At 44.3% G+C, this 26,227-nt stretch overlaps 1 protein-coding gene and 1 long non-coding RNA gene across 5 annotated transcripts in view; one reads left to right on the forward strand and one right to left on the reverse strand.

Annotated features, from left to right (window-relative positions):
* Positions 1 to 1,416: 1,416 nt before the first annotated feature.
* Positions 1,417 to 20,785, reverse strand: LOC137207474 (uncharacterized). 3 transcript variants are annotated; one of them, XR_010935107.1, is made up of 4 exons: positions 20,660 to 20,785; positions 11,055 to 11,157; positions 2,784 to 8,703; positions 1,417 to 2,087 (listed from the first exon to the last, which is right to left on the reverse strand). It is a non-coding gene; the product is annotated as an uncharacterized lncRNA (long non-coding RNA). The 3 variants fall into 3 exon arrangements; XR_010935106.1 differs by lacking the exon at positions 1,417 to 2,087 and having other exon boundaries at positions 2,867 to 8,703; positions 20,665 to 20,769; XR_010935105.1 differs by lacking the exons at positions 1,417 to 2,087; positions 20,660 to 20,785 and adding an exon at positions 12,642 to 20,652 and having other exon boundaries at positions 2,867 to 8,703.
* The window catches only part of XRN2 (5'-3' exoribonuclease 2), an 80,098-nt gene continuing 74,592 nt past the window's right edge, over positions 20,722 to 26,227 (forward strand). For both annotated transcript variants that reach the window (XM_067707377.1, XM_067707378.1), the window contains exon 1: positions 20,722 to 20,855. In XM_067707377.1, the coding sequence (XP_067563478.1) occupies positions 20,781 to 20,855 (75 nt within the window). In that variant the 5' untranslated portion in view covers positions 20,722 to 20,780. The remainder of the gene's footprint in view (positions 20,856 to 26,227) is intronic.

A 26,227-nucleotide genomic window follows, 5' to 3' on the forward strand; every position in this document is an offset into this window, starting at 1 on the left:
CAGCCAAAAATAAATAAATAATTTTTTTTTTTAAAGAAATACTGTAAGGTGTTTCATTAATGTATTGGATATATGTTGAGATGGATATATTGGCTATGTTGGGTTAAAATATGTTATTAAAATTAATTTCATCAGTTTCTTTTTGTATTTTTTAATGTGGCTACTAGAACATTTTATGTTACATATATAACTCTCATTTGGGGCTTTATGATATTTCTACTAACAACGCTGCTGTGGAGAAACTCTCACTATCATACAAAAGAGACGTGCTCAAAATGTTAACTGCCCTATTGTTAGAAATGGTAAAAATGGGGAAACATTAGTGCCCACCAACAGGAAAACGATGAGAAACACACATTGCTGGAGGATTTAGACAGTTAATAAAATATACGTAAAAGTGAAAAACACAAAACAATCCAGTGTGTTATTACAGGGAGGGAGGAAAGGGTTCAGCTAAAGTGAAAGTGTAAAACATGGATGGAAGGGATGTGTCACATCTTCCAGAGAGCGATTGGCCCTGGGAAGAAGAGGACAATAGGACGAGCAGTGCACACAGAGAACATCAATGCACCGGGAACAGCTTATTCCTTTAGATTAAAAACCAAATATTCTAGGCAAACATGGCAAAGTGCAAACATTTGTCATATTTTCCAATCTGGTTGCTTGCACCACATTATTTATGTTATGTTGTTCTCTACATGTTTGTGTGCTTAAAATAATTAATAATTTTTTAAAATTAATTAATTAATTAATTTATGGCTGTGTTGGGTCTTCGTTTCTGTGCAAGGGCTTTCTCTAGTTGTGGCAAGCGGGGGCCACTCTTCTTTGCACGCACAGGCTCAGTAATTGTGGCTCACGGGCCCAGTTGCTCCGCGGCATGTGGGATCTTCCCAGACCAGGGCTCGAACCTGTGTCCCCTGCATTGGCAGGCAGGTTCTCAACCACTGCGCCACCAGGGAAGCCCTAATTAATAATTTTTTAAAGAAACAAGTCGTGAAGAGTTTTGTATCCCATGCAGAGGGGTTTGGACTTTGTTCTTTTGGTCAATGTTCAAAGCCATTGAAGGGTTTTAAACAGGGGACGAGATTTCCATTTAGAGGGAGCGTTTTGGTAGCCTCGTTTTAGGCTCATCCAGGCCAGCTAATAAAAGTGAAGAAGAGTATTTCATTGCTTCTGGCACACACTGTTTCCCCATGTTTTAACAGCTCTGAGATTGGGCTATGCCATGTTGGCCAGTCAGCAGTCAGGGCGTGGGTGTTGCTGATGCATCAGGACTTGCAGAATGGGCGTCAGGAACCTGGATGAACATCCTGGATACGGTGGAGCGGCCTTAAATGCTGCCTCACCCTCACTGCGCTGCTCGTGGTACTGAGACGGGTGATGCTGGTAAACCTGGGCATCAGTGACTCTGAATCAAAAAGTGATTTAGAAGGAGTAAGTTCTACACATGCGTGAGTTTTAGAAAAGCATTAACTTATTGATTCGGCCTATATTTTCCTTTTTATATATGCACAAGAGTGGAATGATTTTTCTTTTTATTAAAAAAACAATTTTTTTTAAGTTCCCTGGTGGTCCAGTTGTTGGGACTCCACGCTTTCACTGCCGGGGGCCCAGGTTCAATCTCTGGTCAGGGAACTAAGATCCCACAAGCCTCAAGGCCCAAAAAAATTTTTTTAAAAAACAACTTTTAATCGTGGTAAAATACACATAACATGAAATTTACCACCTTACCCATTTTTAAGTGTACAGTTCAGTGGCATTAAGGACATTCACCTTGCTGTGCAGCCGTCATCACCGTCCGTCTCCGGAACTCTTTTTGTCTTGTACAGCTGGGACTCTGTCCCCATTATGCAATAACTCCCGTTTCTGGCCACCAGAACGAAACCAGTCTCCAAGTCTCACACAGGTCCGTCCGATTGGTAGGACCTCCCTAAATCACAGCCGAACTCTAGTCGAGGCTGGAGGGTAGCGTTTTCAGCTCTGCAGGCTCTGCCACACAGTGAGGCGCCCCGAAGGGGGCAGATGGAGGTGGGGACCACCCTGCCATCCGTGCTGTAAATGTCCACTGGTCCTGGTCCAGAGATACACTGGGGAAGGATTGTTCCAAACAGGGAAACCCGATCAGAGGCGAATTCTGTGAGTTTGAACCACCAAAGTCGGCCTCACTGAACTCTGACCCTAGGGACCCAACCCTGTTATTCCCAAGGGCAGCCACTGCAGGGTCTCCCATCACAGTGGAACCTCGCACATCCTCCAGGACTAAACCTTACCAGGGCCAGTCCAGGCTGAAGACCTTATGCAGATAAGGCCCATCAAATCTCCCACATTTGCTGCCCCTGGGACTTGGCTAGCCTTGAACTTTTCATCTCAATGAATTGCTCTTCTAATGCATTTCCTTTTCCAATGGCCAGAGCGCCTCTCTGCCCTCCCAGACGTTCCCGTCAACACGTGGTCTGCGGCACTCAGCTGGTGGTTGTGCTATTGACCCATGAGGTGTTGTTTACGCCCAATTCTCTATCGTGTCAGCTTGTGAGTTCCCTCCTCCTTTTCCTCAACAAAAAAACGAGGAAACCAAACAACCACAAATCCCTACAGCTTTTCTCCAATTCTCAAGATTTCATCCACTTTCAGTGTTCCTGTCACCAGCGGTTGTGTCATCAGCAGAGTGCTTCGGGGACGATCGGATTTTGATATATCAAACTGGCAAAAACACATTAAAGGAGATCACAGTAATCCCAGCCCCAAATCCAAGCAGATAAGGATTATATTACTCAAGAACGTACCCCGAGTGACAGAAACTGAACTTATCCAGTGGGAAGACTCATTAGCATTCAGCAGCCAGGATTTCAAGTCTCACCGCTTTGGGTAGTGGTTTTATATATTTATTTCCAAATCGTCTGGAAATCTCCGGCTCCTGGAGGTGGCTCCCTGTAAATCTTTTGGAAAAGACACAGTGTTGTCATTTGCTCTCCTCTGCTGATGTTTCCATTTCCTCAGGCCAGTCCAGCCTTTGACACAAAGACTATTTGACGACAGATGGCTCTGTGAGCTCCTGGTGAGGCCATATCTCACTTTTGGAATGCAAGTGATAACCGGGTTCCTCTAGAGCCTTATTTATTATACTGTTATTCCACACAAACTCATTCGATGTAAAACGTTCTGCCCGTCAACTTGAACCCGCTCTTCCCCAGCTGTCGTGCTGGCAGCTCAAAGATGGTGACAGATGACGCTGATGGACAGGACGCCTGCCATCTCCTGCTTTCCCAAATTAAAAGCCGGATGCTTCCCAGCTGAGGGGACGTGCTAGAGAAAAGAGCTAAGAAGGCACTCTGAAGCATCCTGCAGTTTAATCACCGTAGTAGCTTACTAAGTGGCGTTCGCAGGGTCCCGTTGCCAGGCCTTCCTAGCACTTGTGAGTGTACTTAGGCCAACGGTATGAAATCAACCGAAAGCAGACCACATCACTCCCTCCAGAGCCATGGGAATGCTGTCAGTCTTGCATCCTTGTCCCAATGTTTGCCAAGGACTAGTTCTTTCTCCCTTTTCAGAGGTGCCTGCATCCGGTCTCCAGCTCAAACATTTCTCATAGATGTTTTGGCAATAATATAAGAAGTAACGATTTATTCAATCACTCACTTAACAAAGGCACGCAGAAAATATCTAATGGTATTATTTGCTGTTCTGTGGAAACACACCTAAAGGATTGGATAGACTGTCTGTGCATGGATTCAATCAGGACATTACCTTTGGGGTGAGTCTCAGAGAACCAATAGGAGTTTGGCAAGCGGACGCTGGGAGCTCAGTAGTTCCAGGCATGCGTGTGCCAAGGGAGGTTCATGACCAGGTGATCATTTTTACCTGTGAGAAATTAGAATGTTCTTATAACAAGAGAGCTCATGTTAGGCTCTCATGTCTCACATTCTGAGCCAAGGTGACCTTGAACCTCAGCAAATCCCCTTGGGAGGATGTGGGAGAAGGAAGGCTATTAATGTACATCATAAGAATCAGGGGACAGGTGCCATGTTGGCACTGAGGACAGGCAGCAGAAAAGCCAAGATTATGATCCAATGAGAAACTCATCCTCCACGCCTGGAGGACAAGAGTCCAAACAGGAGGAGAGAGGTTGCTGGGAAGGTGGTGGGGTAGGAAGCCCCAGGACTCTGTCTCCTTGCCCAGATTACAACTGCACTGGCAGGATGTGGCTGTTGTAACTGCCTTTGAATTCTGGAGCCTATCCAAAGGCTTGCAACTTCCAGGGGAGGGTTTGGATGGTAAACTGCAGTTAATTCCAGCCAATTTCAGCTCCCAGCATAGTGGCTGATACCCACCCCCGACCCTTAGCCACATGGCAGGCAGCTGTGCAAGAGCTCCTGGAGCAGCTTATGGGCAGCTTTGGGGAGCCAGCGTGGGCAATAGGGACCTTGACCTCCAAAAACTGGGGCTCTGTGTTCTGATTGCTGCTTCTGATCTTGGAGGTGCAGAAACATAGGTAGGTGGCCCATGTGGAACCCCTCCTCGGTGTTGCAAGCCCCTCCCCCTCCAGCTGAAGCAACGTCCAAGGGAATTAAAGGGCCAGCACCCCTTTTTTCCACTTCCATTCATTTTTCTGCTTTTCCCTTTTGGGAGCCAGACATTTAAAGTCTAGGATTTTGAAAAGAAACCACAAATACAGGGGAATTTATAAAGTCAACACATAAGACCAGAGAAAGGTACATGCCCAAGGAAATATGCAGGTTTAAAAAAAGACCTGAGAAGATCGATGTTTATACCTCAGGCTTATCCCCACCAGAGACACAGCTTACAACAAGCAACAAAACAAAACCAAAATGCAGCAAATCCTGAGGAAGGGGGAGAATCTGATTTCCAGAGTTACTACATTACTAGATTCAAATGTCCAGTTTTCAACAAAAATTCACAAGGTGTACAGGAAAGAACAGCCTGTTCAAAGGAAGAAAGAACCTGACGGAAACCATCACTGAGAAAGACCAGATGGCAGAATTGCTAGATGACAAAGACAACTGTCTTAAAGATGCTCAAAGAACTAATGGAAGACATGGAGAAAGTCAAGAAAACAATGTATGAGCAAAATGGAAATATCAAAAAAGAAACTAAAAAGAAATTCTGGGGCTTCCCTGGTGGCGCAGTGGTTGAGAGTCCGCCTGCCGATGCAGGGGACACGGGTTCGTGCCCCGGTCCGGGAAGATCCCACATGCCGCGGAGAGGTTGGGCCCATGAGCCATGGCCGCTGAGCCTGCGCATCTGGAGCCTGTGCTCCGCAACGGGAGAGGCCACAGCAGTGAGAGCCCCGTGTACCACAAAAAAAAAAAAAAAAAAAAAAGAAAAAGAAATTCTGGAGCTGAAAAGTGCAATAACTGAAATTAAAAATTCACTAGAGGAATTCAAAGGCATATTTGAGCAGCCAGAAGAAAAAAAAATCAGTGAACTCAAAAATAGGACAATTTGAAATTATTGAGACTGAAGAACAGAAAAAAAAATTGAAGAAAAGTGAACAGAGCCTAAGGGACCTGTGGGACACCATAAACTGGACCAACATTGTGGGCATCCCAGAAAGAGGAGAGAGAGAGAGAGAGAGAAAGGGACAGAGAGATTATTTGAAGAAATAGTGGCCGAAATTTTCCCAAATTTGATGAATGACATGATTATAAACATTTAAGAAGCTCAGCAAACTCCAATAGGATGAACTCAAAGAGACCCACACCAAGACCCATTATAATCAAGCTATAGAACAGCCAAGACAAAAGGAGAATCTTAAAAGCAGCAAGAGAAGAGTAATGCATCACATACAAGGGATCCTCAGTAAGATTATCAGCAGATTTCTCACCAGAAACTTTTGCCCAGAAGGCAGTGGGGCTGTTATATTCAAAGTACTGAAAGAAAAACTGTCAACCGAGGATCTTATACCCAGCAAAACTGTCCCTCAAAAGTGATGGAGAAATGAAGACATTCCCAGAAAAACAAAAGCTGAGAAAGTTGGTTGCCGCTAGACCTTTCCTGCAAGGAATGCTAAAAGGAATCCTGCAGATTGAAATGAAAGGACATTAGACAGTAACTTGAAGCCATTTGAAGAAATCAAGATCTCAGTAAAGATAAAGATGTGGGCAATTGTAAACACTAGTATTATTTTAACCTTGGTTTATAACTCAATTTTTTATATTCTACTTGATTGAAGAGACTAATACATTTTTAAAAATATTAGCTTAAAAGCTATTATTATAACTTTTGTTTATAATTTTGTCTTATATACAATGTAAGAAATTAATGCATAAAAAATTATTACTAGTTTATGTTTTGGACACACAACGTGTAAAGACATTTTTGTAACATCAGTAACTGAAAGGGGTGGGGACAGAATTGTTTAGGAGCAGAGTTTTTTTTTTTTTATATTATTGAAGTTAAGTTGGCATAAATTCCAACTGGTGCTATAATGTTAGGATGTTAAATGTAATCCCTGTGGTAACCACAAAGAAAATAGCTACAGAATATACACAAAAGGAAATGAGAAGGGAATTAAAACATTTCACTGCAAAAAATCAACTCAACACAAAAGAAACCAGTAATGCAAGAAATGAGGCACCAAAAAAGCTATAAGGCATCTAGAAAAAAAAAGTTAAAATGATACAAGTAAGTCTCTCCTTATCAGTAATTATTTTAAATGTAAACAAATTTAACTCTACAATCAAAAGACAGCGATCAGCAGGATGGATTTTAAGAAACATGATCCAACTATATGCTGTGTACAAGAGACTCAATTTAGATTTAAAGACACAAATGGGTTGAAAGTGATAGGATGGAAAAAGATACTCCACGCAGAGAGCAATCAAAAGAGAGCAGGGGCAGCTATATGTAAGCTGGTCACAAAAAGACAGATGCTGTATGATTTCACTCATATGAGTTCCCTAGAGTAGTCAACTTCATAGAGATGGAAAGTAGAATGGTGGCTCCTGGGAGGTTGGGAGGAGAGGGAAAAGGGAAGTTAGTGTTTAATGTTTTAGTTTTGCAAGATGAAGAGTTCTGGAGATGGGACAGTGGTGATGGTTACACTGCAATATGAATGTACTTAACACCCCTAAAAATGGTGAAGATGGTACATTTTCTGTTATGTGTATTTTACCACAATTTTTTAAAGTGTTATTAAATTAAAAGAAAAAAACAACTAAATTGGAGTCATTACAGTCCTAATGTACCAAATGATAGTCTTTTTTTTTTTTAAGTGTGCACCATGGTCAGATAGGTTCAGGGAACACTTTATGTTAAACCTCCCACGCATATGAGCTTCTGAAATTCTTGGGGAGGTGCTGCATGAGGAAACCCTTGTTTACCCTTTTTTTCATGGAGCAGTTTGATCTCTGCGCTTCAACAGCCCTGGTGTAATCAAGGAGCCGAAGGTGTTTGAAACACAGCCATCTCTCACGTGCCCTGTTCCTGTGGTTGCTGGCTGGCCTGTAGGAAATTGCCGCTGGCCACAGGCCCACATCCCTGTGTGTGGTGAACTGTCCATCTAGTGGCCCCCAGTGACCCTCTCCCCCGGTAGTTAAGTCTTTTGAATCTGGCCTGGCCCTGTGACCTGAGGCGGAATCCACATGGTGCCAGTTCCAGGCCCCAAGCCTAGGAAGGTCTGGCAGCTTCCACTTTGGCACTTTGAGGGAAGCCAGGGCCCGTGTCAGAAGTCTGGCTGCTCTGAGCCCACACTGAGCTGTGAGGGAGCCCACGCTGGCCTTGTGGGCAGGACACGTGGACGAGAACTGAGGAACCCAGCCAACAGCAAGTTGTTCTGTTCAGCCTCCAGCCTTGTGAGCACCAGAGCTGGTGAGTCTGTGTGAAGCCAAGATGAGCTGCCTGCCCAAAGTCCACGTTGGGAGCAAATAAGCAATTGTTTTAAGCCTCTATGTTTGGGGCTGGTGGATTTGTGCAGCGATAGATACTCCAAACCGCATGTTTCCTGTCTGGCTGAGTGAGGTCGTGAGCAGCCCAGCTGGGGCTTCTCATTACCTCCATTCTCCCTTCCCCTGTGGTCCCCTCTTCTTCCCTGATGATCTAATCCTCCAGCCTGCATCTCTGAACAATAAGGCCATATCCTACCTAATCACAGTACTATTATCATATTTAAGACAACTAGCATTAATTCTGTAATGCCCTCCAATATATAGTCCCTATTCTAATTTCACCATTTGTGCCCCCAAAATTTCTCCTATAATGGTTTTTTTAACTCCAGGAGCCACCAAGGCTCCTGGTTTTCATAGACGTGAAGAATTCTCAAAAGGCATTTCACTGGAGAAGAAGATGGTGACTAGAAGTCCTGCTGTGGTTATTACCTGGGCCACTCTTTGCTCCTCTCCTGGTCCACCTCCTTCACAGGTTGTAGGTTTCAATGAGAGCCGTTGCTAATTTGTGGTGACCACTATTCTAAACTAGTCCAGGTGAGTAAGAGCTTCCACATATAACATTTTCATTTCTGCTCGCACATAAACACCCAGCGTGCTCACTACTTGGTATATTGGCTTCTTCGTGGGTCTTCTCTCAGTTCTTACTTTATTTCTTGGTGGCTCATTGATTTCTCTGGATAGTAATTCCAAGCTGTGCATTTCCCTTGTGGGAACCTCTGGCTCCATCATGCTGTCTTCACTGCATCTTTTTTGGGTAGAGATGAATCATTCTGGAGGGGGTGCTTAGAAAGAGTGAGACCTGGGCATGGGAAGAGAGAGGAAGATAACATTTTTTTGCAGCAATGGTGTTAAGAGGGTGAAAGTAAGCAAACCCAGGGCTTTCCTGCCTCTGTTGGCGGACAAGGCAGTAGGACATCTCCAGAGACAGAGGGGAGTCCAGGATATAGGGGAGCTACCAACCCTAGTCCTGGCATTAAGCAAGATTTTTTGTGTGAAGAAACAGGTATATCCATAGTGATAATTCTCGGTTTGCATATTATCTTGCCGAAAGCCAAATAAATTCACAAGTTTCTTCTTGATATTGTGAGGAAGGATTCTGAAGTTTCCTGGGGCACTTACACTGCCCTCACACCACGTGGGGGAGTCAATATTTTATTCTAATAAATGTTTAAACATTTAAAAAATGTTTTACAAGGACTTTCAAAGGTTTATTGTGATCTCAGTCCTTTAAGGTGGAGTCCCTTCCTGCCCAGAGGGAAAGGGACCATGACCCTGTTTTAGCCAGTTCCTGCCTGCGACCCTCTTTCCCCAGGAAACCTCCAGAAAAAAGAATGCTGCAGGACCCCCACAGGCTATACCAGGACCTGGGAAGTCAGATGTCTTCCTGTTTCTTCCTACGGAAGCAGCTCTGCAAGAACTGGGAAAGGACAGATTGCTTCCCATCTTCTGCGTGGCCTCAGGGGAAGAACAACTGATTAAAAACGGAAGGTCAGGGCTTCCCTGGTGGCGCAGTGGTTGAGAGTCTGCCTGCCGATGCAGGGGACGCGGGTTCATGCCCCGGTCCGGGAGGATCCCGCATGCCGCGGAGCGGCTGGGCCCGTGAGCCATGGCCGCTGAGCCTGCGCGTCTGGAGCCTGTGCTCCGCAACGGGAGAGGCCACAACACTGAGAGGCCCGCGTACCGCAAAAAAAAAAAACCAAAAAAAACAAACCGGAAGGTCAATATCACCCCTACTGGGCAAACTTGAGATCTTTGAAGAGCCTCTCAGCCCAGCGGACACTCGAGCCCTTCTCAGAGTGAGCAGAAAGAGGCTCAGCTTTCCCCTTGGAGGCCCATCCTGGCCCGAGCTCATCATCAAATGCGGAGCGGTTTTTTTTTTTTTTTTTTTTAGATTTATTTATTTTATTATTTTTGGCTGCGTTGGGTCTTCGTTGCTGCACGCGGGCGGCATGTGGGATCTTCCCGGACCAGGACTCGAACACGTGTCCCCTGCAGTGGCAGGCAGATTCTTAACCACTGCACCACCAGGGAAGCCCGCGGAGCGTTTTAATCTTTATGCTGCCCCTACTGCCCTGGCCAGAAAAGCATTCATCACAGCGCCTTGCTCAATCATTTCCTTCAGAAGCCTAAAGTTCATGTCACTCCAAGCCTCTCTTGTCGGAAAGCGGGAGATGACGACATGACGTTGGCCCCCCGTGAGTACAGAATAGCACACTGGGTCCCCATTCGCATGGCTTAGTTGCAAAGCTGGTCCGTGACCTTTCCTGACCCCTCCATCCTAACTCTGCATCCATTTGCCGAACACAACCGGCTCCTTTTTTAGGGCAGCAGACAGCTTTATTCTGAGATTTTTAATAATGTCAAGTAGTATAATAGCTGCAGTTTGGGGTCATGGCCATCTTTCCCCACCCTGGTAGTTACAGACAGGGGCTCTGGGGTGGCCATATTCCCATCATGGGGGTGGGGGGAGGGGAGGCTCCCTGGCCCGAGAGAGGCAGACCACAGGTCGGGGAGAAGCCCCCGTACCTTTGTCCCCAGCCACCAGCTCTCTGCCCCTGGCCTCTGCCGACCCTTCCCTCATGAGGCTGTCTGCCTGGGGTTCCCTGAGCTCTGTGCTCAGATTCCCCACCTCCTCACCCGTCAGGTGTGATAAGAAGAAAACCAATATCCCCTGGCGGGGACCTCAGCCGGGGCCGTCGGCCAGAACGGCTACGCCTGGCCTGTCCATGTGGCTGCTTGGCTTCCTCACAGCCTGGTGGATGGGTTGAGAGAGAGGCGGGGGGAGACAGGGCTCCAGGTTGAAGCTGTATTGCCTCAGAAGTCACATCCTGTCCCTTCTGCCACATTCCATGCCTTGGAATCAAGTCACTAAGGCCAGTCCAAATTCAAAGGAAGGAAGTGATGAGAAGAGTGCTCTGGAATGTTCAGACACGTTTTAACTTTACCACACATCTGCACAATTGCCGAAACTCACTGGCTGAACATTTGAGAACCGTTCATCTTATGGTAGGTTGTGGTATTATGACTTACTGTAAGAAACATATATTTGGTCTTCATCCCAGTTCCTGGCACAGAGCTCCTGAAACCCCGGGAATTTCCCAGAGCTGATAGAGGTGTCTTTTGTGATGTTAATGAGGATGGAGAACCAACCTTGATTAGAGGATTGGAACTTTCAGTCCCACCCTCTGATTTCAGGGGAGGAGATAAGGTCTGGAAATGCAGTCAGTGATCCGTCATGCCCACTAGATGAAGCCTGCAGAAGACCCAAAAGTACAAGTTCAGAGAACATCCGAGTTGATGAATATGTTGAAATCGGGGAGGGTGGTAGCACCCAGAGCTCCACGCCCTTTCCCCACCCTGTGCATCTCTTCCATCTGGCCGTTTCCTGAGTTGTGTTCTTTTACGACAAACCAGTAAGCTAGCAAGTAAAATGCTTCTCTGTGTTCTATGAGCCACCCTAGCAAATTAGTCTAACCTGAGGAGGTCATGGGAACCCCTGACCTCCAGCCAGTGGGTCAGAAGCACAGGTGATGATCAGACTTGCGAGGGGCATCTGAAGTGGGGGGAGGGGCAGTCTTGGGGGACTAAGCCCTGAGCCTGTGGGGTCTGACACCATCTCCGGGTAGACAGTGTCAGAATTGAGTTGAATTGTGGGACACCCAGCTGGTGTCAGAGCATTGCTTGATGGAGAACTGCAATTACACTTTGAAATTGGTGTCAGAAGCGTATATGTCAATTATACTCCAATTTAAAAAATGGAAAGTTGGCTTTCCTTGACCCTAAAATAGAGGCCCCACCCCACTGCCACTCCCCACCCCTGCGCCCTGTTGTATTTTACTCCAGAGCACTTATCACAACCCAACACAGTACGATACGTTGTTTCTTCACTATTTGCCGTCTCTCTCCCACCCCACCCCCCCATGCTAAGCAAGACGGTAGAATCTAGGAGGACAGGCAATTTTTGATGAACACCTCGCACCTGCAACAGAGGCTGGCACACAGATGCACAGTCAAGATTTGTCAAATTTACTGAAAGCATTCAAATGACTCCAGGGAGGGAAGCCCCACAAAGCTGAAAACAAGTGGCAACAAGCTGTGTATGTCAACGTATTAAATACTGACCACAGATGACACAGGCATTCAGACAAGGAAAGTGGCGTCTAATGCTGACGGACAGAGCCGGAAGAATCCTCAGAGGTGACTGGTTTAGCAACTCGCTTTACAGCTGAGGGCAGTGAGGTCCAAAGAAGGCCAGAGGATCGTTCAAGGCCACATAACAGTAGGTCTAGAGCCAGGTCTGTGACTTGGGTCACTAGGTAAAGTTAAAGCTCCAGGTGTCTATCCCTCTCTCCAATGCAGCATCTTTTAGGATCGTAGCATCCCTAGCCTGACAGTGCTGGCTGGCTGGGCAAAAATGAATGAGATTTTAGAAGGAGATTATGAATTGGACAGTAAAAGTCAGGCTCACATGCTGCGGGATCTCTGGGTACTAGACCGAGGGAAATGCATTCTTTGGAGTTTTATTTCATTCACCTTGGGTCGTGGGATCAGCTGCATGAAAAATACTACTGGTCTTTCGTATCATAAAAGCCTCTGTTTTTCCCGGCCATTGGCTAAAGTGCTCTCTGTAAAAGATAGAAGTTTCTAAGCCAGTTCTCCTTAAGCAAGTGATCCCATGATAGAAAGATAGAAACACGTGACTGCCATTCACACACAGAAAAGCTTTTGGATTCTTACCTCTGTCATCTTTCTGAGAGCACTAATTTAAGGCGCTCTCCCATGGTGCTGGACTAACTCCCACATCGTGCAGCCAGAAGTCAAATCACGCCTCATCTCTGCACCACACAGCACCCAATTCTATGTCTTAGTTCTTATTCAAGTTTCTTGAGTGACTCTATTTGAGTAACGTGTTAGGACAAAGAAACGCACTAGTCCAGGTGGAAGATTCATTTCAGAAAAGAACATGAGGATTTGCAGGACAGTGGGAATCAGGTTTAAAAAAACAGAAGAAAAAATGGCACGTGCACACTTGCTATACCAATGTATTTTCTCCTTCAAATTGACATTGTCTTAACAAGCACAACGGGCCGCTGGAGATTTTGTAAATGCACGATTCTTCTCCCCTCCATCCCGTTTACCTGGCTTTACCTGGAAGAGACTGCATCTGAGCCCAGAAGACATTATAAATCCTTTTCATGATGATGCTTCTTTTTTAAAATAATTAATTAATTAATTTATTTATTTTTGGCCGTGTTGGGTCTTTGTTGCTGCACGCAGGCTTTCTCTAGTTGCAGCGAGTGGGGGCTACTCTTCGTGTGGTGCGCGGGCTGCTCATTGTGGTGGCTTCTCTTGTTGTGGAGCATGGGCTCTAGGTGCGTGGGCTTCAGCAGTTGTGGATGCAGGCTCTAGAGCACAGGCTCAGCAGTTGTGGCGCCTGGGCTTAGTTGCTCTGCGGCATGTGGGATCTTCCCAGACCAGGGATCGAACCTATGTCTGCTGCATTGGCAGGCGGATTCTTAACCACTGCGCCACCAGGGAAGTCCCCATGAGGATGTTTCTAATAGCGACAGACATCATTGCAATTCAGCAGCACCAAATGGACACTTGAGGTTTATTTGCTTAAACAATGAATGAGGAATGAGACAGGGTGAGCTGCTCGTGTTTTCTTCCTCTTCGTAATTGTCATGAACTGTACATTCCAGTTTTCCCATTTGTGCTTCAGGTAAAATTGCATCAGCCCATGTGGTTACTTCAGGCTCTCTTAGAGCCGTCTGCTACTTCCCCCTTTTAGACTGCTGCAGTGACTCACATCCATCCTATAGAGACTCTACAAATGGTAGCTCCCACTATGCTTTGCTCCTAGTAGATGCTCACTAAATGTCTGCAGACTGAATCTGTCAAGAGAATGCTCTCTGTACTCCCTTCCCTTCAAAAAGAGGATTTCTGAAATCCTAGAAACATGTTCGGAATGTTTAGAGACAGACAAAATTTCGAGATTAATGATGTCTGTGAAATTTGCCTTAAGAATGTGATGTCACACATATAGGTTGGTGCCTTACCCTGACCATTTGGCTGGTAGGTATGTGGGTCACATAGACAACGAGGCAAAAAGGGGAGCTGGACTAGTGCAAATCCATGTGCTGGAAGTACTGTCACTTATGTTTTGCTCAGTTGTGGACGAGCAAGTAGTTCAATGGTGTGTGAGTGAGTGAAGTAAGCATATGCTAGGGTGGTGGAGAAGCAAAATAAGGGCAGATGGCAGAGGGCCAAAGATGCTAGTCTAAGGAGTATCAATTCCATTCTATAGCAATCAGAGATCCTCCCAAGGTTTTTGACAATGACAAGAATGCTCATGGAGGCCATTCTTATAATCATCAAATGTATGTTTAGGTAAGATGGTACAACTATTTGTAAAACAGTTCGGTAGTGTCTTACAACATTAAACATATACCTACCAGCAGCCCTTATTCCCGGTATTTGCTTGCTCCAAAGAAATGAAAGTGTATTTGCAAACACACACAAAAATACTTGTACATGGATGTTCACAGAAGCTTTATCCCCAAACACTGGAGACAACCCAAATGTCCATCAACAGGGGAATGGACCAACAAATTGTGGTACATCTACATAGTGATAAACAAAGGACTGATTCACACAACATGGATGAATTTCAAAAACATTATACTGAGGAAAAGAAGTCAGACAAAAGACTATAAACAGTAGATTTCACTTATAGGAAACTCTCGAAAAAACTAATCTAATCTGTAGGGGCAAAGTGCAGATTAAGAGTTGCCTGAGGCCAGGGGTGAGGAGGGAGTTGCCACCGCACGCACAGGAGCACAGGGAACTTTTGGGGGTGATGGAATTGTTCTATATCCTTGTTGTAGTGTTGGTTTCCCAAGTACGTCCATTTGTCAAAATTCATTGAACTTAAATGGAAGTATTTTAATGTATGTAAATTATATCTACATGAAGCTGGTTTAAAAAAAAAGAACTGTATTTGGGCAAAATGCCATACAAGGCAGAGGAAACAAGACAGACCTTCCTAAGGTGCTTGTCCTCTTGACTGAAGGTGAGTTGCAGCCTGTGACATAGAGGCTCCACACTGCAGCACCATGGACAGCAGCGTGGGTGCCATGGCCCGGGAAGCATGTGGACAGAACAGAGAGGAGAGTGCGTGTGTGTGCGTTCGTGTGTGCGTGCGGGGGGGATGGGATCCCTGTGGCCTGGAGTTAATTAATGCACGTCATTCTAGTGAAAATCTTACCTATCTGGCTCTTCCTTCAAGACTTGTTCCCAGTTCCACTTTCTCCATGAAGTCTTGCTTGACTCCCTGCCCATAACAGCCTTTTCTTCTTTCTCTCCTCTGAACTCTTAGAGTAAGTTCTGTTTAACTTGTTTGGAAGTAACCATGGCCTTTGTTTTCCTTTTCTTGTACTGCTATTGAAATTGCTTATTGCTACTTAATTTTCAATGTGATTACACCTTATATCGTCTGCTACTGCGAGTCCCTGAAGAGAGAACCACAGCCTGGATCCCCTTAGTTCCTACAGAGAAGTCGGGCAGTTTCTGTGGATGTTCTTGATTCATGTTGATTTTCAGTTCCTAAAACTGGACTCTGTTAACAATTTGGCATAAGGAAGAGACAGCTACAACTCTATCATAACTGAACTTAAGGACTATGTAGGGAGATAATGAGGTTTGTGAACCCCCCAGTAATTCATCTCCATTTCTACTTTATTAATTTATTTTTATTAATTTTTATTGGAGTATGGTTGCTTTACAACGTTGTGTTAGCCTCCACTGCACAACAAAATGAATCGGCCATGCACATACAGATATCCCCTCCCTTTTGGACCCATTTCTACTTTAACTGACAGACCATAATTTCTACCACAAAGCCAATACCCTCTTCAGGTGATGTCCTCTCTGTGGCAAACTGAAATCTAGTTGATATATTTCCCCGATGATTTCATATCTCCATGATTTTTTTTCAGTCATGAATTTCAGCCAGGGCAGTCACATTTATATTCGAAGCCTGCCAACTCTGACCAGAAATCAGGTGTCCGCTTAAGACACACCTTGACAAGCGGATTAGATATTCTAGTGAAAGGCAGATAGATGTCACTCATGTCACTATAAATAAAAGTCTGGGCCTGCTTATCAGCTTGTAGGGTTGAGGTCATACCTTCTACACTTCTTAGTGCTTCACACTTTATTATCCTTTAAAGGAGGCCTTTTCCATCCAGTTTCTCCATTTATACCCCCAAAGGGAATTATTACTGTTCAACTCCTTGAAACATATGCCTTCTGTCAACTTCCTGTCTTTTGCTTCAGGAGACAATACAACCTGTGGCCTTAAACAGAAATCTGCCAGAATCTTCTCAAATGTCATGTTATGGAATGAAATGGAGCAGGACGCTTTCATAGTGCTGACCTAGGACGTCTTATACCCGCTTTACAAGCGAATCACATTCTGGTGGGCTTTGACTGTTCGGGGTTACATTTCAGAGCATGGGATCTGTCATTGAAATCCATGTAATAACAAGTATGGATTTGGACTTGTGGCTTTGGTCAAATCCTGTTCTTTGAAACCGAACTACATACAGCCAAAGTTTGCAAAAACATCAGTCGCAGCCTGTATACACTATACACTCCAAAAGTATCTGAGGGATACAAGGCCTTGCAAAAAAAAAAAAAAAAAAAAAGGATTTTTGTGGTTAGAGAAATTGCGAGATGGGGCATGCCAAAAGGCTCTAACGTGGCCACAGAAATGTAGTCTGCTTAACTCAGTTCAACCCAGAGCTCCTAAAGTCATGTGACTACAGATCCCCTTTCTCACATGCTTTGGGGGTACGATGCTCATTGTTTTATGTCTTTGGTCAACTTAAGGTGTGAGGACAGACTGAGAAAGTTTACAGGGAAATAAGCTTTCTGAATACATTTAGCAGTGTGTACAGACCGAGGCCTTAACAAATGCATCTTTCAGTTATTTCCAGTTCTGCATTACCTTTCTGTACCTACATTTCTGAGCTGCATTCTTTTTTTTTTTTTTTTTTCTGAGCTGCATTCTTAAGTTCAGTGAGGACAGGACTGCACAGGAACAAACATGTTTTCACCAACGTCATGTTCATTTGTACCTGTGAATTACACCTGGTGATAATGATTGCACATTGTTTTGTGCTACAAAGAGCATTTAAGACAAGATCTGAATATATCAAAATCCTAGAAATTTGAAAAAGTAGCTTTGGATGGGTTCTAAGAGCAGAAACTTGGCGATTCCATTTCTGTTTCTGTGTCCTAAGACAGAGGTTCTCAAAGTTTCTGGCCTTGGGACTCCTTTATACTCTTCAAACTTATTGAGCACCCCAAAGAGCTTTTGTTCAGGTAATAATATCTGTCAATATTTACCATGTTAGAAATCAAACCTGAGAAAATTTAAAAATGCTTAGAATACTAAAATAAATAATTATTAATTGGGACTTCCCTGGTGGTCAGTGGTAGAGTCCGCCTTCCAACGCAGAGGATGCTGGTTCGATCCCTGGTCAGGGAACTAAGATCCCATATGCTGCGGGGCAACTAAGCCCAGGTGCCGCAGCTACTGAGCTTGCAGCCTCAAGGAGAGAGCCCACGTGCCACAAACTACAGAGTCCACGTGCCACAACTAGAGAGAGAAAACCCACATGCCACAACTAGAAAGAAGCCTGTGCGCTGCAACGAAAGATCCCATATGCCGCAACTAAGACCCGACGCAGCCAAAAAAGAAAGAAAATTATTAATTCACTTTAACAAAAAACCCATAACATGCTAACATAAGTAACATATTTTAATAAAACAACTATTTTTCCCAAAATTAGTGAGAAGATTGGCATTGTTTTATATTTTTTGAAATTCTTCAGTGTCTGGCTTAATAGAAGACAACTGGGTTGCCACAGCTGCTTCTGATATTCAATCTGTTGAGCTATCACATCACATAGTCTCTGAACAATACACTCAGAGAATGAGAGTGAAGAGGGAAAATCACATGTTTTTTTTGGCCTTGCTGCTCGGCATGCAGGATCTTAGTTCCCGGACCAGGGATCGAACCCATGGCCCCTGCAGTGGAAGCACGGAGTCCTAACCACTGGACCACCAGGGAAGTCCCCAAAATCACATCTTAATATTACTATGAAAATAGTTTTAACCTCATGGACCCCCTGAACAGGTCTCTGGGATCTTAGGGGTCCCTGGATCACATTTTGAGAACTACTGCTCTAAGAATTCAATTCAATAAAAATATTGACAATCTACTGGATGCCCACAACAAGATTAATAAAGACATGTCCCTGCTTCCAGGGAACTCACAGTGTCTCCTTCCACACACACCTCCTTTTTTTCCTATTGAATCTCACTGAGATTTCAAGACTCATTGTCATTCAACTTCCTACTTATCATCTCTGATTTCCCCATTAGATGACTAGATCTCTATCTTTTTAAAATGTCTGTAGCAGTTATTGTCTGTGCAATTCATCTGGGATTTTTAATCATACACTGTGGTATGAGACTTGTTTACCGTAGGTCAAAACGCGACTTTATTATGCTGTGGTTGTATCTTGTCCTTGCTATTGATGGTAGGCTCTTTGAAAGCAATGATTTATTTTGTTAATCGTGCCCAACACAGGCAGGCAGCAGGGACTGTGGACCTTAAATACATATTTAATAATTTGATTTGCAGCTTAATTAAAAAGTGTGGCAGAGATAAGGCGTGTTCACCAATCCTGTTTCCTGTTCCTATTCTTGAGCACTCCAAAAGACTGTATTTCCCAATCTTGTCTTCAGTTGGGTTGGGACCATGTGACTGGGATTTGGTCAAACGGATGCAAGTAAAAATTATGTAAGCCCCCATCAAGCCTGGCCCTTCAGAACATCCAGGGCAGCCCTCCTGCCCTGTCTTCCTTTGGTAGTGGCTGTGGTGGTCATGTGTTGAGCTGGCAGAACCACAGGATGAAAGCAGCTGGATCCCTGAGTCACCCCGTGGAGGACAGCCCTGTAGGGTAGCTCAACTGCACATATGGTCAGCTGATGAGATTTCAGGCATTACTTATTACCACAGCAAAGCCTAGCTTATCCTGATATGTTAGAGGAAAGAGGATGTTCACAGACGAGATAGGAAACAATGTAAGACACAACACCATGTGTTATAAGTCAAGGAGTGCTATGGAAGGTGAGGGCAGGCAGGAGCCAGTCTGGGCTCATGTGCTGGGAGAGATTTCTGGAGAAGAGGGGGAAGAGGGAATACATAGGGTATGAATTGGCAGAAGACTCTTTCCTTTGCGAAGGATAGGAACTTAGCCCAAAACATCTTAGGGCAAAAGGATCATTTGTTGGTTCATGGAATTAAAGGACAGGTTTACCAACCAAACTGTAGGAAGAGGGATTTAGCTGTACTCAAAACCCACTGAAACCAGGGACTAAATCTGCTCCTCTCATTGCAGACTGGCAGTAAGTCCCATTCTTATCTTTTGGCTTTCAACCATCTGGGAGGGATTGCCTCACCATCCTTATGGCTTGAAGTTCAAAAATGCTGGGCAAGGGCTCTCAATGGCCAAGCTTGCCCAGCTACCCATCCCCGTACCAAAATGCTTGCGGCGTGTGTTCCTATAAGATACTTCTGCAGGGAAGCCAGGTATTGAGGAGGGGCTGTTTCTAGGAGAAATGAAGGACTTCACCACAGATAGAATTCCCGGTAATAGTTTTGGCTGTCCTTAGGTAAAATATGGGTTCATCATTTGTCTAATTTCCACACCAGCAGTTTAAACAAAGACCACAGAGGAGGGGGCATGGATACTGCATGCCAGGTCGTAGGGGGAAATGCTTTCACAGAGGCCTCCTGAGGTGAGCCTTTAGGATTGAGTGTGATTTATCAAGCCAAGAGGGGATTCCAGGGAGACAGACTTCCAGGCTTGAGCAAACGGACATAAATAACTCCCCTTCCACACCTTCCTTTTTATATGTTGAAAAAAAATGTATTTGAAGCCATCAGAAAACAAAGGACAAAAGTATTCTGTTAGTGCAAGGACAGAGGATTAAATGATCTTTACCTGGACTGAAACACAAGCTGTGTGAATAAGCAAATGACTTAACCCCTCTACAACCTGGCCTTCTCATCTGTTACGTGAAGATGATAAAAGCACCCTCAGAACGCCCAAGTGACGGTCAAATTTGAGAATCCCTTAGCCAATGCTTTAGCACATTGTAAACGCTCAATTAAATGCTGGAGAGTGATACCAGTAATTATTTTATACGCATAAATGTAGCTGGATGCTTGAATTAGATGCTGAACGGTACATTCCATTTTACAACTATTTAAAGTGAGTTACTTATGCAAACCAGCCATCATTAGTGCAAAATACTTTTTAAAAATACGGTTGCTAGTCCAGATACGTACTGTGGCATAAAACCGGGAGAAAGCAGGAAGCAGAAATAACGAGTGCGTGTAGATGCTTAGATTCTACGTGAATCAAGATAGGTGGAAAAGAGGAGGAGACCAGACCGGCCAAGGCTCCCTGGCGGGCTGCGAGGCGCAGGGATCCCGCCCGAGGGGCGCCCGCTGCAGAAGAGGCTCCGGGACACGTACCGCCGAGAACGCGCGCCGAGCCGCGCCGGCTGCTGCCCTCGCCACCCGCTCCACTGGCCAGCCCCGCCCCCGACCAGGCCCGCTCTGCCCAGCCGGGCCGGAGCTTCCTTCCCGGCTTCCCAGGCGGCAGCGCCATCACCTCACTTCCTGTCGCCGCGTGCACGTGGGAGGAAGTGCCAGTGCCTGTGGCCCGCTGCTGCCTGTCTCTCTGGTTACGTCCGTCCGCGGGCCGGGCAGCCGCCTACAGCTGCGCCGCCGCTATGGGAGTCCCGGCTTTCTTTCGCTGGCTCAGCCGCAAGTACCCGTCCATCATTGTCAACTGCGTGGAAGAGAAGGTGAGGAGGCGCCCGGAGGCCGCCACGCCAGCGCCAGGAGCCCCGGCGCGTCCAGGCCGCGGTCCTTGGGGCCCGCCGCTCGCCCGGGGGGCGTCGTGCGGGGGCCCGCGCTGCGTTCGCCCCCGGCAGCCGCGGCCCGCCGGGCGCCGGGCCCGGGCGCTCGGACTCGGGCTCCGGGGGTGGCATGGGCGGGGCGAGGGTCGAGCGGCGGAGCTCGCGGAGGGATGCTCCTCCCCGGTCCGCAGATTCCCCGGCGGAAGGCCCCGCCCACGGCTTTGTTTCTTCCCTGCTCGCCCGGTTTGGGTTTCGAAAGCGGCTACCCGGCCGTCGGGCAGCGCGCGGCTGGTCAGCTGAGTTAGCTGGTTAGGGATGCGCGGGTGCTCCTGCCAGCCTCTAACCACTTTGTGAAGTAATGCTGGGGGGGAGGGGAGGCAGCTTTTTGTCGTTTCCTGTCCTAGCCTGAAAGGTTTTCTGCTAGGGGAGAGGCCATTTGTTGCTGTTGTCAGGTCCTACGGAGAGAGCAGCACCTCGGAAATGTCTAGGATAGGACAGAAGTCCCTTAAGTGCCCCCTTGTCTAGGTGCCCGACTGCTGGGCATGCCTTTGACATTTTCAGAATTCCTGGATGCACTTGGACAATACACTTTTTGCTGTTGGTTTGTTAGTGTTACGTAGACTGTTGGTCGTTCTTGAGTTTTGTATTTGTCGTTTCCTTGTTTCCGTCCCAGTTCGATTTTGTACTCTTAATGAGAATTTCCGGATTGGGAAGTTCAGGGGCACATTATCCTCCCCACCCCTTCGTTTTTGAAGGAAGTGCCCAGTCGACACTGGGAACTTTTTGCTTAGGCTAGTGAGATTTGTTTGTTCGTTTGTTTGTTTTTTGGACAGGTAGATGGATCTCCAGGGTTCATTCGATGTGAGATCTTGATTTTGCTTAGTTTCTATCCTAGGAGGAACCGAAACTCTTGTTCTGATGAATTTCCAGTACTCTGTGTGCTTTTCTCAAAGAGAAACTGTTAAACTGAATGCTCATGTCCTTTGCTTTTAAAACTTTTATCAAACTTTATTTAAAGTTTACTTACATCTTATCCTATTTCTACTCTCCAGTGATAACTGCTTTAAACTATGTTGGGTTCTATCTCTAAATGTCTTGCTGACATCTGATTTATTGATTTTGAGTGTATCTGTTGAATTCTAGCTATGATAGAAGAGGATGTAGTCACTTATACAGTGCCCTTCCCCACATGCCCCCCCATCCTCCTAATCATTATTTTTATTTCTTCTATTGGTAAACTTGATAAATTTAAGTAATATTCCTTTATTGTTTTATTCCATCTCCTTTACAAAGTATCCCGTGATTCTTCACATTCTGAGGTTAGGTATTAGCTTTTCTACTGCTGTTTCCTTACTCTTCATCCCAAGCTTCTCAGCTGTGCTCTTGCTTCGTTGGCATCCAGAATTAAATTGTCAGGGCTTTGGCTATACAGGTTTGTTTCAAAACATGAAAAATCAAATAGTATTGGTGATGATTGCCACTGTGTAGATTCAGATTATGTACTGTGACTGTTTCTTCTCTTGTGCTACTTTTGTCTTTTTCTGTGTGTTGCCTGTTTTCCATTATACATTGTTCCCCATCTAGACTCTCCTTCATCAGTTATTCTGTCGAGTCCTCTTTCTAGTTGGAGACTGCTTGAAGTCTTTATTTCTGTTGCTGTCACACCTGGTTATTTAGACTTGCTAGAAAGCCGCTTCCTGAGATTTTTAAAAATTTCTTCAGTTGGAGGTACTGTTTTTTAACCATTATCTCTCTTGGCTTAAACCCTTCCTTGGTTTTTGTTCTTACTTGAGTTCTTAAGAAGTGGTGTGTGGTATGTGAGTTTTCTAAGTCCATTCTACCCTTGTATACGTGAATAATCATTAGCTAAGCAGAGTTTGAAAATTACTTTCCCTCAAAACTTTGAAGGCATTGTTCTTTTGACTTCTGTCATCCAGAATTGTTGATGAGAAGTTGAATGTTAATGTGATTTATTTATTTAGCTAACACTTATTTAGTGTTTAACATGTACTAGGCACTTCACAGATGAATTTATTAAATCCTCATAACAGCTACATAACTATTTCTCCTTCTCCTCCCCCCCCTTCTCCTTCTTATTACAGATGAGAAAATGAAGCACACAGGGGTTAAGTAAGGTACTCAAGGTCTTGTGGCTAATAACATGTCAGAGCCAGTGTCAAAACCAGGAAGCCCATGCTCTTGGTTTCTGTGTTCTTTTGCTTTCATTCTTTTGTAGTTGATCCGTTTTTCTTTCTGAATTTTTAAAAGATCTTTATCCTTGGTGGTATAAGCTTTTGTAATTATGTACTTAGGTACAGATTTTTTTTAAAATTTCAATTCATTTTGATCAGTGCTTGGCTGACTCTGAGTCTGGAGGCTTGTGTTCTTTAGTTCTAGGGAATGCTCTTTGATTTTTTTCTTGTTTTCCTTTTACTCTGCCTTCTCTGAGCTCTGAATACTGGTCCTCCTAGATTGATTTATTTTTCTTTTCTCTGTTCTCTCCTCCCTCCTCCACTGAGGTATAATTGACCTAGAACAAACTGCACGCATTTAAAGTGTACAATTTAATACATTTTGACATATGTGTATGTTCATGAACCCATCACCACAATCAAGATAATGAACATCATCTCTGAAACATTCCTTCTGCCCCTTTGTTGTTCCTCCCCATAACCCCTCCCCACTGCCCATCTTTAGTCAACCACTGATTTATTTCTGACTCTATAGATAAGTTTTCATATCCTACAATTTTATATAAATAGAATTATACAATATGTACTCTTTTTTTTTTTAACCTGACTTGGTTACTTTCATTCAGAACAATTATTTTGAACGTCATCCATGTTGGTACTTACATCAGTAGTTTATTTCTTATTATTTTTGAATAGTATTCAGTGTTGTGCATATATCACGTTTATTCATTCACCTGATTGGTGAACGTTTGGATTGTTTCCAGTATTCGACTATTAAAAAAAGTCTATGAACATTGGTATACAAATCTTTGTGTGAATGTATGCTTTCATTTCTTTAGAGAAAATACCTAGGAGTGAATTGGTTGCATTGTATGGTAGGTGTTTGATTATTTAAAAAGAAAAACTTGCCAGACTGTTTTCCAAAGAGGTTGTACCATTTCATTGCCACCAGCGGTGTATGAGAGGTCTGGTTGTTTTGCTTCCTTGTCAACACTTAGTATGGTTAGTTTTCCTAGTTTTAGCCATTCTAGTGTAGTGTTATCTCAGTGTGGTTTTAATTTGCATTTCCCTGATGAGAAATGATGTTGAGCATCTTTGGGTGCTTATTTGCTTTCCATACGTCTTCTTGAGTGAGGTGTCTATTCATATCTTTTGCCCATTTTTAGGTTAAGTTGTTTGTCTTACTGAATTGTAGAGTTTCTTACATATTGATTTTTTTTTGCAAATATTTTCCCTTAATCTGTGGCTTGTCTTCTTACTTAGTGCAAAGAAGAGCAAAAGTTTTTAATTTTAGTAGTCTGCTTTCTTTCTTTTTCCTCAGTATTCCTGCTTTTTGTGTTATATTTAAGAAATCTTTGCCAAGGTCACCAAGATTTTTTCTTGTGTTTTCTTAGAGATGTCTTATTATGCTTTTAGTTCATACTATGCTTTCTGTTTTTTAGGGTTTTTTTCATGGTGAATTACATTGATTTTTAAATGTTAAACACACCTTGCATTTCAGGTGGATAAATCCCACCTGGTCATGGTGTATTATTTTTATATACTGTTGGAGTCAGTCTGCTAACATTTTCTTGAGAATTTTTACATTTATGTTCAAAAACGATGTTTGTCTATAGTGTTTTTATAATTTTTTTTTTTTTTTTGCATTACGAAGGCCTCTCACTGTTGTGGCCTCTCCCATTGCGGAGCACAGGCTCCGGACGCGCAGGCTTAGCGGCCATGGCTCACAGGCCCAGCCGCTCCGCGGAATGTGGGATCTTCCCGGACCGAGGCACGAACCCGTGTCCCCTGCATCGGCAGGCGGACTCAACCACTGCACCACCAGGGAAGCCCCTATAATGTTTTTGTCCAGTTTTGGTATCAGAGTAATCTTGGCCTCATATTGAGTTGCGAGGTACATACCCTCTTTAGTTTTGTGGAAGCGTCTGTGTAGAATTGGTATTATTTCTTCCTTCAGTATTTGGTAGAATTCATCATTGAAGCCATCCGGACCTGAAGTTTTTTGGGAAGGTTTAAGCTAAAAATATAATTTTTTTAGTAGACATAGGGGTATTCAGATTATCTTTTTTTTTTTTTTTGCGGTACACAGGCCTCTCACTGTTGTGGCCTCTCCTGTTGCGGAGCACAGGCTCCGGACATGCAGGCTCAGCGGCCATGGCTCACGGGCCCAGCTGCTCCACGGCATGTGGGATCTTCCCGGACCGCGGCACGAACCCGTGTCCCCTGCATCAGCAGGCGGATTCTCAACCACTGCGCCACCAGGGAAGCCCTATCTGTTTTTTTAATGAGCTTTTGTAGTTTGTATCTTACACAGATTTTGTTCGTCTAAGTTGTCCAATTTGTTGCTATAAGGTTGTTCATAGGATTGCTTATTATCTTTTTAATATCAATAGAAAATGTAGTGATGTCACTTCTCTCATTCCTGCTACTAATTTTGTCCTTTCTCTTTTATTCCATTATCAGTCTGGCTAGACTGATCTCAGAGAACTAGCTTTTGGTTTCATTGATTTTTCTATATTATTTTTTCTCTTTTCTACTTCATCGACTTCTGTTCTTTTTTATTATTTCTTATGCTCATTTTGAGTTTAGCTTGTGTTTCTTGTCCTCTTAAGGTAGAAGCTGAGGTCATTGTATTGATGCTGCTTCTTTGAGTTGCTTCTGTTGAGTGCCATAAGCTGCCTGCTAGGTGCTGTTCCAGTGGCACATCACAAACATTGACATGTTGTCTTTTCATTTTCATTCAGTAAAAAATACTTTCTCATATCCCCTTGACTTCTATGGCCCATTGGTTATTCAGAAGAGTGTTCCTTAATTTTCAGATATTTGGGGGATTTTCCAGGCATTCTTTTTCTGTTATTGACTTCTAATTTAGTTCCCTTGTCAGAGAACATAACTTTCCATAATTTGAATTACGTATTTTAAAGCTTAACTGATTTGTTTTATGACCCAGAATATGGTCTTGGTAAATGTTTCATTTTGACTTGAAAAACACACAAGTTCTGCTGTTGTTGGGTAGAGTGTTCTGTAAATATTATCATGCTGGTTGATAGGATGTGGAAGACTTGAACAGCACATTGATTTTCTGTCTCCTGTTCTATCAATATATATGGAAATCTTCTATAATTT

The sequence above is a fragment of the Pseudorca crassidens genome, chromosome 15, assembly GCF_039906515.1.
Source record: "Pseudorca crassidens isolate mPseCra1 chromosome 15, mPseCra1.hap1, whole genome shotgun sequence".
Lineage (NCBI taxonomy): Eukaryota > Metazoa > Chordata > Mammalia > Artiodactyla > Delphinidae > Pseudorca > Pseudorca crassidens.